This window comes from Loxodonta africana, chromosome 13 (assembly GCF_030014295.1).
Source record: "Loxodonta africana isolate mLoxAfr1 chromosome 13, mLoxAfr1.hap2, whole genome shotgun sequence".
Classification (NCBI taxonomy): domain Eukaryota; kingdom Metazoa; phylum Chordata; class Mammalia; order Proboscidea; family Elephantidae; genus Loxodonta; species Loxodonta africana.
The window spans coordinates 48,419,998-48,435,742 of NC_087354.1; the positions used below are offsets into that span (position 1 = coordinate 48,419,998).

A 15,745-nucleotide genomic window follows, 5' to 3' on the forward strand; every position below is an offset into this window, starting at 1 on the left:
TTAAATAGCTCTACTTAGTTCTCCCTAAATTACTCCAAATTTCTGAAAATTTACCATTCGTCTGGGCATTTTGTAACTACCCCCAAGGATAAATTTTTTAAATGACTTTGCTTCCAAAAATGCAATTACTTAATAAAATCCCAACACAAAACCACCATCAGGTCTTTAAAATTTCAGCCCAGTCCCCATTGCCAGTAAGTCTATGGATACGTACCATTTCAGCTAATTGTTCATATAAACAGTTAATGAAATTTATTGTTCTAGGTCTTTCTAGAAGATCTTAATTGTTATTATAGCTTTATCAGCATGCCATCTGAACTTAGTTTCATTCACCTTGCTGCCTTTAATCACTGAGTTATTATTACATTAAAAAAGTAGTAGTAGCATGGTATTAGATTCTTTAAGCAAAAAAAGTGTCAGCATTACACCTGACCTCTCATCCAGGTAAATGGCACAGGGTTTTAAATCACTTAAAACCTTAAAATATTTAAAATCCTGGCAGCTGAATAGTCTAGATTTCAGATTGCAATTAGATTCTCATCCATTTTGGATTTGCCAGTGACATCATATTCTCTCTACCAATATACCCTACTATCCTCTACTTTTCCCAAAGTTATATAAAAAGATTTTCCCCATCTTCCTTTGTTTGTCTTTATTTTCTCTTTAAAGAGTTGATTTAAATTGTTAATGCCAACTATGGAATCTATATATATTATAATCATTTTTTATCTGTAGTTTAACCTAGCTCGAGGAAAAAAAAAATTTCTGTGAAGCTTAATGTGTTTGTAGTTCCCATTGGCTAAACAGAGTATGCAATATATAACAGTGTAGGAAAAGCTTTGCCTCTTGAGGGCAATGATTCATCTTAAAGAACCAGACACCGTAGAAAAGAAAAAAGGTGTTAGCAAAAGTTTTATTTTGAAGGATCAAAAATAAATATTGCACATATACACAAGAGAAAATCCAGTGATATTTATGTTCTCCCACGAACAATTTTCAATACATGGCACCTTCATCTTCTTTATTTAGAAAATAAACTGTTACTGGTCCATAACTGGTATGCACAGTCTCTGTGACTCTTGCAAATAGCCAGGAGCCAAGGCCATACAACAGAGTTGGAATTCCTAGAAAACAGATGAATGTTATTTATAAACATTACTACTTGCTAATCATGCCATACATTTGTCATAGTACAGATCATGTACCAGTCTTCAGCAATATCAACAAATCGCCAAGTTATAAAGACTATACAAATATAACTTGCACTGTGATTATCTAAGAGTTCAATTTTATGTTTGTGGAACATGGTGACAACTACGTGAGCCTACAGATTTCTAAAACTCTAGATAAGGCAGATATACATTTTAATTCAAAGGACTTTACAAGCACTAATTCATTACTTTCAAGTAACTATGAAGTAACTCTATATTCTTTTCACGAATAAGCAAATAGGAGAATATCCATTAATTTAGTTGTAGATGCTTCTGATTTTAGCCTTGAGCTAAAGTTACTGGGTCAGCTTTACCTTTCTTTAAGTTAGACGGTAACACTGCTGGCTGAAGCAATTTTTGTACAACTTAAGAGGAAGCGGGTCAGATAGCTGTCTTTCAGAGCCTAAGGTAAAACTTAACTCTAAGGAAGGTTTAGCACAACAACAGACATGACAAAGAAACACTCTCGTTAGTATTTTTATAACTGATTTGACAACAATCTCATTTCAACCTATTTAAGGTAGATAAATCAACTCCAACAACATGTTTCTTCTTTGGGATATTTCATTTGATAAGATTTTTCTTATATTTGAGATTAGCTGCCATTTCTAATACATGAAACGAAACACATACTGCCCAGCTACATGAATTAAAAACTTAGATGACTATGATACTGTTAGACACAAAACAAACTTTCACAATTCTGATCTTTTTTAAAGGCACTTATTTAAAATCAATGATTATTAACATATTAAAAACATGCACAGAATCACAGGCACATGAATCAATAATTATTGTATGCTCTGCAAAGTACTGATTTTCTTGCTTCCTTGGAGGCGTTGCTCAAAAAGTGACAATTTAAAAGGATAGCTGTACATTTGGAAAATCACTTTTTCTAGTTAATAGGGAGATTAACACATGCTCAGAACTAATCATATTGCTAAATATTTTTCTTGTTTTTCTGGGAGTACATTTGCTGTGTTTCACTCTTTTTGGGTGCACACATGCCCTGAGCTACTTTGTGCTTATTCCCTGAAGCTGCATTCCTGCCTCAGTGGTGCCAAAAATAAATCAAGAGAGGTATCACTAGTTGGCAATGAGAAGAAGAGGGGAAAAAAGGCCAATTTAGGTTCGCACCTATTTTTAGGAATCTACTGGGTCACAGCTGGTCACTATTAACAGGCTTCCTGAAACTCCTGTGAAATCCTAACAGTATGTAGGCTTCTTTGCCCTGATAATACCCTAAAGAATCTCTAAATGCCTCAAGGGAATGTCACAAAAAGCCCCACAAAAACTACAATCAAAACAAGGCTATTTATAAATCATTTAACTGAAAAGAAAAAAAAATAAAAGCAGGTAGCATGGAGGAGGGTGGGCAAGGGAAGAACAAGAACATGATGAGCGGAAGAGGAATGGGAGGAGGCTACAGAGCAGCTGCCATAAAAAATAAATTTAAAATATGGTGCCCCAACTTGAAAAGGCAAAAACCAAAGGAGTAAGCAAGAAAAAAACAGGCTTGAGAAGCAATTATTAATTTTCTAAATACACTAAGAATAAAATATGTAAGGTACACCTTTTAAATCAATGCTAAGGACATAGATTTAAGGAATGGTTGGTGACACTGAGAATTGTTTTGCAGTATTCATTAGTCTTCGGTTAAAATACCGATACTTAAAAAAAAAATTCACACTTTTGAAAAATCACACAAATAAATAGCTAATATTTTTAAGCTAAAATGGGAGAGCTGATCAAAGATAAGTAGCTTAATAATAACTACATTATCTCTTTTTAAGAAAAGCCAGGGACCATTATAAGACTGTTTGACAGTAGATGGAGTTAATACAGGAGTCATAAATTCTATATCCCTTTTTTTCCTCCCATCTATTTATTTAATTGGGTCAGATTAATAAACTAAATGGGAAGATTTACCACCTATATAACTTATACATTAAAAAAAAATCTATCTGTAGCACAAACGCTTTAAAGTCTATAAAATCCCATGAAAAATTAATTTTTTCCAGCCTTGAAACATAACATCAAAATGAACTTGAAAGTCAGTCCTATGCATAACAATTCATTTTGAGTCAGCGAACAGTAGGTAAACCACTGTCAAATTAAGCACTTAAAAAAATTAGAACTTCCGCAGCAAGTCCCCGATTACCCATTCATTCCAATGGTGAGTTACTTTTCTTAAGTCTCAATCTACTTCCCAGCAGGATACCCAGTCTGATAAACCATCAATAAAATGTCACCTTCTACTAAGGAAGGGCAGAGGAGAAAGTGAACACATAGGTAAAACCAATGTTTATTATTTTTAAAATGGATTACTCTCCTAATTACTAATTTGGAAGGGAATCAGAGGAATAAAATCCTAAATATTCTTATAGGATGTAGTTGATGATCCACAGGGGCACCTGTATACCATAGACTGACTAGGAAAGGATTTTCTCATCTAATTCACATTCCCTGTCATCAGGCAAAATAAACAGTACCAAGTTGGTGAACACAACCACTCTTTAAAAAGTATGAAAAACAAAAACTTCCTCATCGGTATAAGCCAATTTGTACGAAAACATTCATGAGCAGAAAGTTTTCCTTTTTAACTTCAAAAACTGTTATTCCCAGCAGGAGCTTCTGAATTTCCAAAGGCATTGAGTTAGTTACCGTAAAGACCATTAGATCACTCTTTGGCCTTTTCCACATAAAAATCTATAACTGTTGTTCCTCTCCTTAAAAGGTTTTACTTTTCTATGTGGAGGGCATTCTGGGTATCCTATCCCGTCCCCCTCCCCCCTTAACATCTATATTTAAAAGAGCATCATTAAGATGCTCTTAAAGTGTTAGGTTTTAGGAAGAACAATTTCTTCTGGTTCTGAAAATGCTAAAATAAACTTGTTCTTGAATCTACTCCTCACTCTAGCCTGTCCAAATAATTCTGAATTGGATTTTCTAAGTCACCTCACCTCTCAGCTCTTTATCGACCTCCACATTAGGTGTTAGGTTCTATATAGTCCACTAGGCAAAGGGTAACAGTACTTTTTAAAAGAGTACACATTGCTAAGTAATCTTCCCCATACTGGATAGAACCCTGGACAGCCCCAGTGGAGCACTGCCTGAAAAACCCATGACTAACGAATATGAATTATGATAAACAAAAATACACATGTGACATTTAAATTTAACCACCTATCAGATTATATACTAATACTAGTACCACTGCATAGGGGTTTAGTTTTAATTCTGGTTAAAAAAAAAAAAAACAAAACTGAGTAACCTGCTTCAGCCTCCATGTCTAAATGCAGAATTACTGAAATCTGGATTAATTTGATATCAATTCATAGGTTCAAAACATCTCGAGGCCTCTATATTTTTCACTGATATAAATGGTACACCCATGTCAATGTTCATGTCTCTTCTGTCATTAAACCAAAACAAAATAACTAATCCTGCCAGAGTACTCTGAGTCAGACTATTTCGTGAAAACATAGAAATATTAAAGAGGAAGAGTCTTCGAAAATATCTTTGAGGTCTAGCATCTGAAAAAGTTAATGTGTCTGGTGAAAACCTTTAGTGCTTTCAGTAAAAGGAACTTGCTGAAATTTTATAGAAAGAAAACAAAGAAACTCAACCCCACAAAGTGATGACCGGATCCTGCCCTGCCGTAATACACTCTTAACTTTAGAGCCCCTTTCCAGTGGGGTTATTTGCTTCTCCTTCCTCCTTACCCTCTCCTTACTCTCCAGCGCAGGGGGCTCCCCAGTTGAGAGGGAGTGAGAGTGGAATGCCTCTCTCCAGAGGTGATGGCAGGGTGGTCCCTAAGGACAGGTTTGCGGGAACACACCAGTATGGTGGGTAAAAGAGGGGGACAGTTCACCCGTCAGCGGTTTAACCCAAACAGCTAATGGGGAGGGGAGGGAGGGCTGCAAGATACAAAAGACCAAGTCAAAACCTCGCCCTGCGGGGCTGGCACTGTGGGTGGGGGCCGGGGAGCGTGCCTGGGAAGCCCAAAGTCACGTGCGCAGCGTGCGGGGCGAGCCTGCGGGGGACCGGGCCCGCTCACCGTGCCTGACCTGGGGCGGGGTCTCGGCCCCGGTGCCCTAACATCTGTCATCGTGCTTTGTAAACGGTGGGCGTCACTCGACGCGTCGTGGGCCTCACGGCGGCCCGTGCTTCGCTGGGGCGGGCGCGGCCCTCTCCTCCGCGCGGCACTGGCCGGAGCCCCGGTCGCCCGGCCCGGGCCACTCACCGAGGTTGATGACCTTGAGCACCGTGAAGAACCGGTTCTGCCCGGCCAGGTCCTGCCAGGGGGCCTTGGAGCAGTGGTACTTGATGAAGGGGAAACAGCCGGTGCGCAGGACGTGGTAGTTGGCGCCCTGCACGCGCCAGTTGAAGTGCGAGAGGCCGAACTGGTCGTTGCGGACGGCGCTGTAGGGGACGCAGAAGGAGGTCCAGTGCGGCAGGCGCCGCTGCAGCAGGTGCCGCGTCAGCACCTCCGAGGCGCGGGGCTTCGGGCCGGGGGCGGCGCCCGAGGCCCAGGGCCCGCACAGCAGCAGGCGGAGCGCGGCCTCGTGAACCCTCCGCAGAGCCTCCATGGCCCATCCTCCCGGCGTCCCGCCCCTCGAGCGCGCCGGGAAGGCGGGCCCGTGCTCGCGGCCGCCGCTGGGGGCGCGCGCTGGGGGCGGGGCCGCCGGCTCGGGCTCGGGTGCACATGCCCGGCGCCGGCGGGAACGCCCCCCGGGGCCCTGCGCGGGAGCATTGGCGCCCCAGGAGGGTCGCGGCGCGTGCGCACAAGGCCTCGCGGCTCCTGCCCAGAGTGGAGTCGGGGTGCGAGGCGGGAGGAGTGACCCGCTCGGGGAGTAACATATGATCTCACGTAGTCATTAATAGCCGTGGGTTTGGGGAGGGTCCGGGGAGGTCGTATCCGTTTGGGTATTAGGAAAATTAAGGTTGAAAAGAAGTCGCTTAACCTCCCTGCTGAGTGGTAGACCTCCAACCCCGGTCTCTCCAAGTCCTCGCGGGGCTCAAGCAAAACCCTTAGTTCTTGGTGAGAAGGTGTCTTTGCGTCTACACTGAGGTGTCCTCAGAAAAGTGCACAGGCAGAGTGGTTTGCCTTAGCTCATGAGCTCGGGGAGCACCATCGTGTTTAGTTCCTCACTGTTTTGTTTGCTGCTTTAAATTGGCCCGGATATTACAAAATAAACAAGTTTATTTAAAAAATAATATGTCCCAACCTCTTCCCATGCAGTGCCCAGAGGCCCAGAACACCACCTGGACACGAGCCTTTGCTCTCAGCCCTCAGTCAGCCATTATCAATGCATGACTCTAGGAAAACCTTTTCTCCTACTTCGAAGGCTATTGAGGTGGTGACTTATGTCTACCTGCTTTTTAAAGAAAAATTTCCTTTTATTTGTCCGAAACTCATCTTTTGTGGAAAAACCATGTATCACTAAGATGATGTGTGTGGAAAGCACATTTACTCCGGATGTGGACTGGCCTTGCCTGTCTGCAGCGTGTCTGCCAGAACTGCCTTCTATGGACTCACAGAATGCCTTGTCCACTATCGTATTTTCCACACAGCATTGCCTCTGATCAAGGAAGTCACTTCACAGCACACCTTGTGACCAGTCATCCCACTTCCAGGTGTGTATACGTCAACGGAAATGGTGTGTATATGTTCTCCGAAAGACACGTTCTAGAATATTTATAGCAGCACTATTCCTATTTGTAATCCTGAAACCTGGAAATGACCCAAATGCCTAGAAATAGTAGAATGGATAGATACATCGTGGTGTATATATATGTTATATTTCACATGGTGGAATACTATGCAGCAGTGAGAAGGAACAATGTACAATCACAACACGCATGAATTGCACAAATGGAAGGTACAGTGAAAGAAGGCAGACATGAAAGAATATTTATTGTATGATTTCATTGGTAGAAAGTATAAAAACGGGCCAGAACTCATCTATGCTGTTAGAAGTCAAGATTAGCAGAGCAGGGGAAGGGGCAGCGACTGGAAAGTGCATGGAGGGCCTTTTAGGGGCCTGGGATTCTCTTTTTTGCTCTGGGTTTTGGTTATATGGGTGTATTTAGCTTGTGAAAGTTCTTTGAACTGAAAACATATGATGTGCACTTTTCTGTGTGTGTATTATGCTTCAATAAAAGATTTGAAAAAGATAAAAATGAGTTCTACATGTAGTATTATGTATTAATACATCCTATTATTAGTGTCGCTGTGAGTCGGAACCAGCTTGACGGCACGTAACAACAGTTATTAGTGTTTGTTAAGTATATACAGAGACTATGACACAGAGGACATAACCTGACCTGTAGGATATTTAGTCTCATGCTGTTTTTCATAACCTTGCTGTGAGATCCTGATTTACCCAGATATTTCTAATAATGTGATTTGAAACAAAGCCGGGTAGTATGTTGCCATTGTAATTCACTGCCGTTCTGAGGGAGAAAAGTATAGGAAAGATGGGTGCGTATGTCAGCACGTTGGTAAAAGATAGAGGAATTATGAAAAGAGACTAGAAGTGCTTACATTTAAGATTTCCTTCAATGTTTCCTGTTTGGGGCTTAAGGACTTTCAGTTCAAGGGAAGAAGGACCACGGAGATGCTGTTGCCCGGATTCATACTCCAGTACATTTTGGAACTTAGAAACAGATACCCAAAGGCTCTACAGACCCAGGTGTCCTCGGAACCCCAATCTGCTTCATGGCTCAGTGCCCTGTGAGCCAAGCTCAGCACCAGAGTAGGTGGGTCTGAGTTGTCCCTACAGTTAGGTAAGTGTTCATTAATTCTCTCCACTTTTGTCAGTGGAGCAAATGCTGCTGGCTTCCTGTATCCTTATGTCTGCACTGGCTTCATGCAAAATTCATGCAAAATTATCCTCATGGAAGAACTGAGTCATGGCCAAAGCCATTAGGAAAGGACTGAACTACTGTATTCTTAGCTAGAGCTTCCTGAGTCCTCCTGCAAAACTGGCTGACGTTCTGAAAGCCCCCAAGGAGTCTGCTGGCAGCTGGGGCTGTTGTTACAAAGAAGAAAGAGTGGCAAGAATTACCTTGGTAAAACATTTTACCATTAAAATACTGGGTACGGAGAGAGACTTCATCCAAAAGTATCTTGTATCTGAACTTCTCTGCTGGTATCCCCGCACTGGAACGTAAGTGTAATAAGGGGAGGGGTTTCTGTCTGGTTGGTTAACGTTTGTAATCCCAGCTCCTAGAATGGTCCTTGGTACATAGTAGGCACTCTGCTTGGTGAAAGAATGAAAAAAGAAAAATTGTGGGTGAAGTGAATATCATTAGCGTGTCCGGGGGATGCTGGAGAAAGGAAATTACAGTATGTAGTCGGCACTGGGTTTCTGGGTAGTTAGTGTTTTAGGAGATCCTGGTGGCACAGTGGTTATGCGCTTGGCTGCTAACCAAAAGGTCAGCAGTTCGAAACCATCGCCAGCTCCAGGAGAAAGCAGTCTGCTTCCGTAAAGATTTACAGCCTTGGAAACCCTGTGGGGCAGTTTTACTCTGTCCTGTAGGGTCGATGTGGGTTGAAATCAACACTGGGGGAAACAGGTTTTTTTTTTTTTAAATCAACCTTTTAATTTCTTTTTGATAGTTGGAGAAATTAAAACAGAGTAGGTAAGAGACTTATCCAAGGTTATATAACAGAACCAAGAATAAAAACCCTAGCCTCCTGGCTTTCAATGAGGTCATGTTTTCATTAGGCAACATTTCTTCCCCCACCCCAACCTACCTCACCCCTGCCACCCCCAACCCCCTCCTGCTCAGGATGCTAATACTCTGAAATTCCTTGGCCAAGAGACATCTTTGTGACTTTTTGAAACCAGACAATGATTTATACTGCTAGATAACACCATGGATTTTATGGGCATGCTTCCAATATTACAAATCTTCGTAATATATTGTCAGTGTTTTGGGAAGTATTTGAAAACACGGCCAAGCAAATTCACCCTGTGAATTGGGGTCATAGTGACGGTTCCTGCTCCATAGAGTGAGCCTTGTTCTACCAACAGACACACTCATGAAAAGCATATGACATTTTTGTAGCACAAATCATATTTTCTTACGGAATCCCAAAGATGTTTTGGCTTTATTGCTGGTTTTCAGCCGACAGTGTCTCCTAGCACTTCAGCTTTAAGTCTCTGCCCCCTCCCCAGTCTCACTGTCAAGTAGCTAATGATCTATAAACAAATACGGAGATGCCCTAAGGGGGCTCTCCATTTAAAGGGGCCTTGAATCATTTTATAATGGAAATACAGTAGTCCGCCCACTGATTTATGATTTGTCAGTTCAGGTTTTGGAGGTGACGTTTCAGATGAGAGAGAATTTTAATTTACGATTCAATAGCATTTAACCTTCTCCTATTTTCGCTTTAAAAGAAAACTTTCAGAAATGTTAGTTTACATTTGCAGTTTCAGTTGTATGAAATAAGCTTTTTACTTGTGTGTGCAGAGGTATGCACGCTACCGTTCTTAAACTGAAGGTGGCCAGAGGGTAATAATGCCTACCAGCTTGTTAGTGGCCATCGAGTTGGCTAACCGCTACTGAGCACTTATTATGTGCTAGGTGCTTTGTACCTATTGTCTCGTTTAAACAACGCCCCAGAGCAGGGCTTTGTTATCCTTATTTCTGAGCTGAGTAAACTGAATATCAGATTAGAGACAGAGAAGTGAGGTGCCCAGGGCCACATAGCTTCTTCAAGAAAGAGGATTAGGTAGGGGGGAACCCTGGACTCCTGACTCCCTGTTCAAAACTCTCTCAATACACCGTACTGGCTCAATAAATTGGAAAAAAAAAAAAAAGAATTCTTCAACTGCTGCATAGTTAAAATGGTGACCTATAGTCACAGTGCAGGTGGAGCTGGGATTTGAACCTACTTGGGCAGGTCTCAAAGCCCCATGCTTTGACCACAGTTTAAGTCACAGGATGCCAGACTCAGATGGGAATGTACGGTAGTTGGCACAACTTAGCATCCATTAGACTCACACAGCTAATAAGGACACAGGAAACAGCATTCTAGATCCAGCAGTCTACCTGGTCACAAGGAAATTTTGGGGGTGTAAATGGTTGTCTTCCGTGATACGGCTCTCAAAAACACAGGATATTTTTAAAACTAGATCACTTTGCAAATTTTGATGTAAAACAACTCTTTCTATATACAGTGAAAAATATCTGTAAGATATCTTTAAAATTGAGAGCCACATGTTAAGATGTTGAACACCATCAACTCAGATCCCTAATCTAAACAAGTTATCAAGCCATAAAACTTGGGTTTAATTTGAGGAATCTGAATGAAAGATATGTGGGAATTGTTTGAATGGTTTTTACAACTTTTTTTGTAAGTCTAGACTTATTCAAAATAAAAAGTTTAGTTTAAAAAAATTTTTTTTAAGGGCGAGAACACCTGGCCGTGATTTGGGTGGCTATTAAGTAGCACTGCTGATACGGATAATACGCACAAGTCCAGCCAGCATTTTAGTGAACCACAACTTGCAGTTCAGCTTTCTTTTATTCCTTACTGTTATTTCTAATAAAACAAGATATTAAAGATAACTGCATGCTCTATTAATTATATGAAGGTGAACTTGAGTCATATTTGTTACTGAAGATGATTAATAATTACCAGTTCTGCACGCGTTTCTGGTGCCTTACAGTAAATAAACAGGGTACATTGTTGGGTAGTAATTGATTAATTAGCACATTCATCCTACACAGCTCAATGGTCTAAGGATGCTGAGTTTGAGATATTGCTCATAATTATTACAAGAAACAAATCTGTTCCGTTTCTCAGTTTATTCTTCTGTACACTAAGTTTTTTCTTTTTCTAAATCGAATGCTTAATGGTTCAAAACCTTCTAGGTTTTAGTCAGATAAATCAACTCATGAAAAATTGCTAGTCATAATCTCAGACTCTTCTTTTTTGTGTGAACTAGGGTGAGAACTTTTATAAGGCTAATTTTAACATTAGATCATGCTGTTAAACTGGATCAAATCCTGTAAATATAGGGCACTTCCCCACCACGCAGGAAATGCTCATTGAGCACCTATGCGCGACAGGGGCTCTGGAATCTCATTTGCTTCCCAGCCACATCAAATAAGCTCAGGATTGCAAGTGTCATCAGGTTGGCACTTTGCAGCACCAAGCAAACATACTGTGTAATCTTCAGAGAAGTATAACAGCATGTATCGGTCGTCATTTTAACTATGCAGCCATTTAGGAATTTTTTTTTCTAATTTATTGAGTCCACATGGTGTATTGCGTTTTGGACAGGAAGTCAGGAGTCCTGGGTTCTACCCTATCTATACTCTTTACCCGAAGAAGCTACGTGGCCCTGGGCACATCACTTCGCCCTTCTCTAAGCATGGATCACTCATCTGTAAAATGAAGGCTTCAACCAGGGACGATGAGGCGCAGTGAAGAGCCCAGGCTTCAGAGGTAGATAGGCGTACGTTTGAATCTGGGCTCTCTATTACTTGTTTTATTACTTCAGGGCAATTATTTAACCTCTCTGAGTTTTTCTTAACTGTTAATAGAGAAAGTTTCTGCTCTGTTTACTTTTTGAGTTTATTGCGAGGATCAAATGAGATATGGAAATGCTTCTTAAACTGTAAAGTACTGTATATATATAAGGTATAAATAATATTACTAATAACTAATAATATTACTAATAACTTTCTTAACTGGTTGATGTTAACACACTGTGTATTTGGAGAATGTGTCAAAACGCCCATGTACTGGCCTAAAAAGAGGGGATTTTTAGTATTGTTCTAAAAATCACATTGGGTAAGAATTTCCAAAGTGCGTTCATATTTTTTGCTAAATGAACAGCATAGTCTACAAAGCGATATGTCTGATATGAGCCTATTTAAAAAATTATATGCACAAACATAAAGGACTCTATATAATAGGAAATGAACATACATTTGATAAAAGAATAAATGCAATATATATTCATTAAGCAACTCTTACTACTGAGAGCTACTGTCCTAGAGGCTGGGGATATATCATTAAGCTTACAATCCATTAGGTGTGGGAAATAAGAAAAGGCAAACACTACTATTATAATAATATCACAGTGCTTGTTGTTGTGTGCCGTTGAGTCAATTTCCAGACTAGAATTATTCAAAATATCACATATATGACCCTATATGACAGGGTAGAACTGCCCCATATGGTTTTCCAGGCTACATAAGATAGCATTTTGTTGAGTTTTTGTGAAATTTTACACGGCAAGTTAGGTTCTCATTTGACAACTTCCATGCAGATTGTTCAGTGACATTAGTTACATTCATCATAATGAGTCCACATTCTTTTTTAACTGTGTTCTGTTTGTTTCATTCCCAGTACTCTAGTTTCCCTGTTCCCTTATCTTCTCATCTTTGCTTTTGAGTAACTGTTGATCTTTTGGTCTCATACAAATGATTTTTAAATAGAGCACCAATCTTATGGGTAATATCCTTTCTTTTGTGCGCCACTCTGCCGTTTCACTAAAAGGTGATCTCAGGGGCTAGGCTCAGTTCTAGGTTTAAAGAGTGTCTCAGGGTGATAGTCTCAGGGAGTCCTTTGTTCTCTACTATTCCCAGTTTGTCTGGCTTTTTTTTTTTCTTTTTAAGAATTTGAGTTCTGCTGCACTTTTTTCTCCCATTCTATCTGGGACCATCTATTGTGACCCCAAATAGTTGACTTATTTCTTTCCTGTGGTCTCCTTGTTTTTAATTTTTTAAAAAATTGGTTTTTTTTTTGTTGTTGTTTGCTTTTAAAGAAGCAATGTGACCCTGTTTTCCTTTTGTAACGAGCATATGCTTCCGTAACTGGAAAAACTGAAACTTCTACATGTCTACTGAAAATAATCTTAAGGAAAACATTTTAAGTAGTTTTCAAAAGCTTACGTCATCTACAAGTTTTTGTTTTCTTGGCTTTAATGCCAAGAATCTATGAGTTGGCAGTGAGAACGAAATGGCAAGAGAAATCTCTGCTATGGCAAATGTTGAAAGAAGTGTAGTAGCCGTAACTTCTAGTCGTGACTTCAGAATGGTCCTTATAGAGGGCTAGCAAACCATCCTGCTCCCAGCTCCCTGTTCAAGCCTTGCTGCATGGATGTCAAGACACTCCCTAGGAGAGCAATGCTGACTGCTTATGGACCTGACCCAGGAAACACAGTGACATTTCGGGAAGTCTTCAGAAGATGGGATTACAGGTGCCAGGTACAACTAGTTTCACTGTTTTATCATGTCTCACTTTTGCAGTTCACTTGGGACTACATCTTCTACATAGCAAAACAAAGATTATAATGTTACAGAAAACATTTTCCATCTCTTTTCGGGTCTGGGCATAAATAAGGAAAAGCTCTGAGACTGTTCCCCGGCTATCCACCCTGCAAAGCACAAATACAAAAGAAATATGCTCTGGTTTACACATGGACAAAAACGCACAGTTAAAGTTTTTTATATTTCTTTCTGTTCCACCTGTTTGCACCAAGATCTACTAGAGCAGAAGGTATACAGTTCATCAATTTAAATTTAAAAAGTTTTCAAAGCACAATGTTTCCATTACTTTAGTTGATTTGCGATAAGAGCTCAATGCAGGAAAGTGAAAACTCAAGAAATGAAAGGCACTATCCTGCTCTAAAGGACATATGTGGCTTGCTGCTATTTTCAGTGAAAATGATTTCTTCCATGAGGAAAATGTTCTCAATGAACTGTTTTAAAATTACAAGGTATTTTATAACAATTTAAAATCATAGCCATTTTGGATACTAGCTGGGGAGCTTCAGAGGCTGTACAAAGTTGCAAACTACTTTCAAAATATTTTCATTCATTATTTCCAATAAATGGAAAAAGAATGCTAGAAGAAGAAACCACCTCCTTGTGTGACATATCAAAATCTGCCCTTTTGATACTTTGATGATGGTGGCATAGAATCATAGAACTTTAGAGCTGGGAAGAAGCTTAAATATCAGCTCCTCTTTCTTACTTTACCTAGGAGAAAACCGAGGATCAGAGAAGAGAAATTACTTGTTCGTTAAGGAAAGAGTTGAAACTAGAACCCATTAAGACATTTAAATCTAAAGCAGATGTCACATATATGACAAACTCATTTAGAATAACTACAGATACTACATAATCACTATTTTGTCACTTCAAATATTTTCAAGTGAGCAGAAGCATTTACCCATTTTCTGTTTGCTTGAGTAGCTATGGCACTAAAGCCATGGTTTGGTGTGAATTCTAGAAAATTCAGACTTTAGGGCATTGAGCCTAGAATGAAACATTCAACCCATGATGCTAATGAACATGCCATTGCTATCTGGCAGCAGCTCTGGGAGCTCGGAGCAGGAAGGTGGTTATTACATTCCTAGGCCATGTTCCAAGGTTCATTATCACTTTGGATAGCAGGACTTAAGAATTTATAATAAAGGCATCCATATATTTTTCTTTCTCTACCCATTGCTGTCGAGTTGATTCCAATTCATAGCGACCCTATAGGACAGAGTAGAACTGCCCCATAGGGTTTCCAAGGAGCACCTGATGGATTTGAACTGCTGACCTGTTGGTTAGCAGCTGAGCTCTCAACCACTGTGCCTCAGGGTTTTTGTTTCACTTGCACCATTAATCAAAAACAGGTTTATTACAAAGCGGAAAATACAGAATGGACAATCTCATCATGAAGAGGTAACCATTGTTAACATTTCAGTGGTTATCTTTATAGTCTTTGTGTGTTTGTGCACATATATATGTGTTATATATACATTTCTTTAAGTCATAACGAGTCATTTTTCAGGCTACTTTAAAATATGCTTGTTTATTTACTAATAACTAAAAATAATTTCATTTTCTCATAACATGACATATTCTCCTAATACATGATTTTTCAAAAAACGGCTTTATTGAGGTACAATTGATACACAAAAACTGCACATATTAAAATGTATAATTTGATAAATTCTAACACGTGTATACTGGAGAAACCATTTGCACAATCAAGATAGTGAAAATATCCACCACCCCCAGAATTTTCCTCTTGCCCCCTTGTAATCCTCCTCTTCGCTGCCCCCGCCACGTCCCAACCTCGAGCAACCACTGACAACCCTTTTGTCACTATAGCTTGCATTTTCTAGTTGTTGCATAAATGGATATGTACTCTTTTTGTTTGGCTTTTTTCATTCAGCATAGTTGAGATTCATCCACATTGTTCAACGTATCAGTAGTTCATTCCTCTTCCTTGTTGAGAATATTCCATTGTAAGGATATCCCACAACCTGTTTATTCATTTACCTGTTGATGGACATTTGTACTGTTTCCACTTTGGGGCTATTAAAAATAAAGTTGCTATGAACATACATATAAAACCTTTCTGTGAATAAATGCTTTCTTCTTTCCTGGGTAAATGCCTAGGAGCACAACAGCTGGATCATTCGGTAGATGTAGTAACACACGATTTTTTTTCATGGCTGTATGTTGTTGTTGTTGTTAGCTGCCATTGAGTTGGTCCCCAACAGGAT

General features: G+C 40.0%; 1 protein-coding gene across 1 annotated transcript; it reads right to left on the bottom strand.

Moving 5' to 3' along the window:
- Window positions 1-894: 894 nt before the first annotated feature.
- On the bottom strand, window positions 895-5,803 carry C13H15orf61 (chromosome 13 C15orf61 homolog). The gene is made up of 2 exons (XM_003418379.3): window positions 5,458-5,803; window positions 895-1,124 (listed from the first exon to the last, which is right to left on the bottom strand). Exons 1-2 carry the CDS (start codon window positions 5,801-5,803, stop codon window positions 997-999), a joined length of 474 nt encoding a protein of 157 aa, XP_003418427.1. The 3' UTR covers window positions 895-996.
- Window positions 5,804-15,745: the final 9,942 nt, after the last annotated feature.

What these genes read in the sequence shown, in the direction of transcription:
- C13H15orf61 (XM_003418379.3), bottom strand. Translation starts at nt 5,803, where the DNA reads ATGGAGGCTCTGCGGAGGGTTCACGAGGCCGCGCTCCGCCTGCTGCTG. An exon ending in GCTCAAGGTCATCAACCTCG is followed by an intron (nt 1,125 to 5,457) that starts GTGAGTGGCCCG and finishes TCTGTTTTCTAG; the next exon opens with GAATTCCAACTCTGTTGTAT.